General features: G+C 34.9%; 1 protein-coding gene across 1 annotated transcript; it reads left to right on the top strand.

Moving 5' to 3' along the window:
• The first annotated feature begins 3,393 nt into the window (after window positions 1-3,393).
• On the top strand, window positions 3,394-4,347 carry LOC121973774. Its single transcript, XM_042525127.1, has 2 exons — window positions 3,394-3,742; window positions 3,831-4,347. Exons 1-2 carry the CDS (start codon window positions 3,505-3,507, stop codon window positions 4,253-4,255), a joined length of 663 nt encoding a protein of 220 aa, XP_042381061.1. The 5' UTR covers window positions 3,394-3,504; the 3' UTR covers window positions 4,256-4,347.
• The last annotated feature ends 553 nt before the right edge of the window (window positions 4,348-4,900 follow it).

Below are 4,900 nucleotides of genomic sequence, written 5' to 3'. Positions count from 1 at the left end.
TTGATAACTCTTCATTTTCCGAGGTACATCTTTGGAAGTCGAGTCATCCTTTTTGATTAGTCGTCTCATATGCATAATTGTTAGGGTATCCATAATGACATTAATACCTTAAACATTAACATCGATGTAGACACTTTTTAGGATACTGTAATATTAACGCGTTCAAATCATTGAATGTATTAATGCTACCGATTCATTAAAAAAAATAAAAATATACATTAACGCTTTCACAATATTGCATATGCTCTTAGACTTAGTTTGCACACTCTTCAAGTTACTGATTTCCAATTGATTGGTGAAATTTTATTAATTTATTCTTGGAGCTCTAAATAAATTATTTATATATTTTTAATCAGTAAATCTGATTGGTCAAAATCTGACCAACTAAAAATGAATTGTAATATATATATGTACTTGTATATAATTAATATATAAATATGATATTACTAAAATACCCTTGATAATAATTTATAAAATGTATTCTGACGGATCAGATTCTGATTATTTAGCATTACTCATTTTTAATATACTATATTAACATTATCTAACTTTATTCAAACGCCTCATCTCCAATGTAAAATTTAAGGTTTATGAAAGATTTATAAAATCTATACATCTGAATAAAAAATTTTGAACCAGATGTGAGATTTGAGATTTATAGTTTAAGATTAATAGTAAAAACTCAAACTTATTCTTTTGTCTCGAAATTGATACAATATACATGAAATCATATAATTCATGTTATAAATTGGATCACAAAAAAAATTATTTAAAGTTCTAACATTGGAGATATTTCAATAAGCTTTAATATTATTGATGTGGTATATTGGGATCATAAAAAAAAATCATCTAGAGCTCTAACCATTTGAGATGCATGGATTCATGCATATTACATCAATTTCAAGATAAAAGAATAGGTTTAAGTTTTCACTATTGCTCTTAAACTATAAACCTTAAATCTTACCTCTATCATGATTTAAACTTTTTTATTCAACTTATTTTATTCTACAAAGTTTTCACAAATCTTGCATTGAAGATGCCCTTAGATGGTTAACACACCCCTTTGGTTTGGTCAAGAATTAGAGCAATAATTGCCCTTTGATATAGAAGGATCTTTTTTTTTCTTCTCCTATTTCCATATGAAAAGCTTATAGTTTGACACTCGAGTGATTTAAATTGGGTTTGCCGTTATGGTTTCACTTCTCTTCACAACATGGAAGGAGGCATAAGGCTCTCTTGTACCTACTCTTAATTGGGTTTGCCATTAAAAGGCCCAGCATTTGAGCTCTTTACTAGACAGACCATTGAAAGCCCAAATAGGGATGATGAAAATGCTCAATTGGATTGCTGACTCCATTTTGGACCGGCCAACTAAACTGCCCCAAGCTTAGGTATTCAGCCTAAATGGAACAAACAGTGATCCATAATTCACTTTTAGTTCCACACGAGTTATTGCTCATATAATTACATTGCATCTGCATATTTTGAATTGATTGAATAATAACTAGTAGAATATACAAAGAGAGAGAGAGAGAGAGAGAGATCTAACATGAAGAATGGAGGGGATCACCTCATTACAAATAATTCATGGTCAAAAGGCCTCACATGCTTGAACAAAGATAAAGAAATCGACTTAGACACAATCCTATTAAGAAAGACGAGCTTAGCTAAATCTTATCTTAGAGTGATACTCCATAATGATTGATCGTCATGGATGGGTCAATCGAGTTGGACCCATAAGAAAAGAGGAGGTTGGGCTTGTTACCTGGGTTTGACAAGAAGCTAAGTCTAAGAAATTTAACATGATTAACAGTTGGATCCAGAGTTAAAGGGTGTTTTGAAATCGAATTTAAAATTCAGAGGTGGTTAAGAGTCGAAGACAAAACCACGAGGTGCCTGAGAAAGGTGCTTGGGAGTTGGAGATTGAACCATGAGATACTAGAGAAGTATGTCTAAACTCAGAGTGTTCAAGAGGCGGGTGCAGAATCGAATAGTAAAAAAAATATATGTTTGGTTTGATTTAATTCAGGGGCAATAAAAGTAATTGATAATAATTATTATGGACTGAGATTTTAGATGGCCATTGAAAGGTATAATGGTAATTGACTATTATTGTAGAAGAAGAATATATCATAGTGCCCTAAACATGTATAAAAGAAAGGTTATAATTCAAGAGGAGGTATGAACTTTAAATTCCTTTCATCTTCTAGGGTTGACTAATGATATTTTATAATAATCTGTGAAGGTCAAGAATGAGCCAACCAAGTTGGGCCCATAAGGAAAGTGGAGGTTGAGTTTGATATGTGGGTTTAAATTAAAAAGAAGTTAAGCCTAAAAAACTTTTAAGTGATTAGCAGTAGAGTTTGAAGTTAGAGGGTGCTTTGAAATCGGATATAGAATCCGAAGGTGCTCAGGAGCTGGAGATTGAACTATGAGGTACTTAGGAAGTATGTTTGAATCCAAAAAGTGTTCAGAAGGCGCGAGCAGTGTCGAATAGTAAGAGAAAAATAGGTTTGATTTAATTTAGGGGTAATAAAATTGATAATTGTCATTACGAGCAAAGATTTTGAGAAGTCATTGCATAAGGAGAATGTTAATATCATAAAGGGTGTCATTACATAGTAACAACTATAAAAGAAAAGTTTTAATTCAGAAGAGGTATGCATACAAAAATCCTAAATTCTTTTAGTCTTTTACATTTTGTATCTTCTTTCTTGGAGAGAGCAAGGCAACTTTGGTAAGCCCTCTTACACGAGTTATTTTTGTAAAGTCGATTATGTCACGAGAAGAAAACATTGTCAATCGTCGAGAACCTCAAATATGATGCAATATATGTTTGCCGCGTCAGGATCTAGGGGGGAAGATAAGCCCATCTGAGTAGGAATGATATTGTCTAAACTTTGCCTGATAAATAATTTCTTCTTAATTTGTCTGCTAAATAAATTTAAATCATAGCTTATGTATATTCAAAAATTATTTGATTGGGAGAATATGAGACAAAGAAATAAAAAATAAAAAAATAAGATTATTTGAATTGTTTAAATATAGTAAAGATAATTTACTCGTCCTAGCATCTTAATAATTTATTTATAGATCAATACGAAGGAGGGAGGTAAATTATGAATGATTATTAATCATTAGTACAAATAATCAAAATATAAGAAAAAAAATATATTTAAACTATCAAATTTCGAACTAAAATCTCATATAGTAATATTTCATGTCTGACTGAATTGTTTAAATCAACATTATGTTGATCTGATGATTTTATATTTAACTTTAATTGAAAATATCCTGAAATTAGTATGTAAGGTAAGGTTGCCCATCGCCATGTGAACTGCCATCCAATTCCATTTTCCCTAATTTTATTTAATTTAAAACAAATTTAACATAAATTAGCATTTCCCCAATCTCCCTTCACGCGCTGCAACCTTGACCAGTTGCGCAGATCGCCGGTTAGAATCAAGGAATAGGAACTCAGAGTCAGAGGCAAAGCGCATCTCGATGGCCATGGGAGTGCCCTCGTCGTCGTCGGCGGCGGCGGCGGCCACGGCCATTACTGCCATATCACTCGCCCTCACCTTCCCATGGCTCTTCGCGGCCTCCAACGCCGACTCCCCGCCTGCCCCGCCCTACGCTAATCACACCGTCGTCTGGTTCTTCGACTCCGCTTCCAACTCCTCCGCCGTCAATTACTCTACATGGGCTTCCAGCCAAAATTTCTTCCTCGGCGATTTCCTCAGTACCAAAAATTTCCATTTTTTTTTATTAACTCTTTCCAAAATCATTTCCCCCTTTGTTTACCGACCAAAGCTCCCATCTTGATGCAGTCTTCGACACGGATTCGAACAATACTGTGATCCAGACCTTCAACGCCACCACCTACGCCCTCTGCGACTTCTCCGACGATAACGGAAACGACACGACCTTCTATTACGACGGGAGCGGCGAGCCGACGGTGAACCTGACGGTGGCGGTGCCTTTGACGGAGGAGGGCACGAACTACTTCTTCTCTGCGGCGGACGGGGGAGTCGAGTGCCTGCAAGGAATGCGGTTCGAGATAACGGTGTCGCACGGCCGGGGGCTCCCTCCCTCGCTGAACCAGCCTCCGCCTCCGCCGTACGTCGACTTGGCCCCTCCGCCGCCGCCGGATATAGCAGTGAACCCCACCACAGGCGGAGGGGGGAAGGCCGGTCGGCAGGCCCCACTAGCACATGCGCTGTTGCTGCTTTTGTTTGGCGGTTTTGTTTTCTAGGTCACACAGGATTGTTTGACTTTTGTACCTTGTTGGCATTCCGCGTTCTTGAATAATCGCAGTCACTCTTTCACGTGCCGCTTTTATTGAAATTGAGAAGGTCAGTGCCATTGTGAGTTTTAAATTTTAATATTATTTATAATTATTTTTTTAAAAAAACGTCATTTTTATTTTTAGATTAATTTAAGGATCCCTATTATGAGCCTCAATTTTATATTTTAATATTATTTAAAATTAATTTAAAAACATTCATTTTTAATTTTAAATAAATTTATAAGAAAATATATTTTAAATTTTAGATTATTTTAATTTTATTCATTATTGATATATATATATATATATATATATATATATAGAGAGAGAGAGAGAGAGAGAGAGAGATTTGATATGCTGAGCGACACTTTGTACGTGATCATGAGGGAAATCCGACATGGGCTATCTGATATGGCCAAAATCTAATTTTTTAATCTCTCTCTCATCTGCATGCAACAACTATAAAAAATTTTAATTTCTCTCTCATCTGCATGCAACAACTTTTCTCTTTTTCTTTTTAAATTAAAATGATATTTTATCTTCTCTTTCTTATTATTACATGCAAAAAATTATTGTGGTAGTGATGATACAACGTTATAGCAGCTACTATGC

The sequence above is a fragment of the Zingiber officinale genome, chromosome 4A (genome assembly GCF_018446385.1).
Source record: "Zingiber officinale cultivar Zhangliang chromosome 4A, Zo_v1.1, whole genome shotgun sequence".
NCBI lineage: Eukaryota > Viridiplantae > Streptophyta > Magnoliopsida > Zingiberales > Zingiberaceae > Zingiber > Zingiber officinale.
The sequence above is the reverse complement of the archived record's forward strand: the minus strand, read 5'-3'. Positions and strand labels throughout refer to the sequence as shown.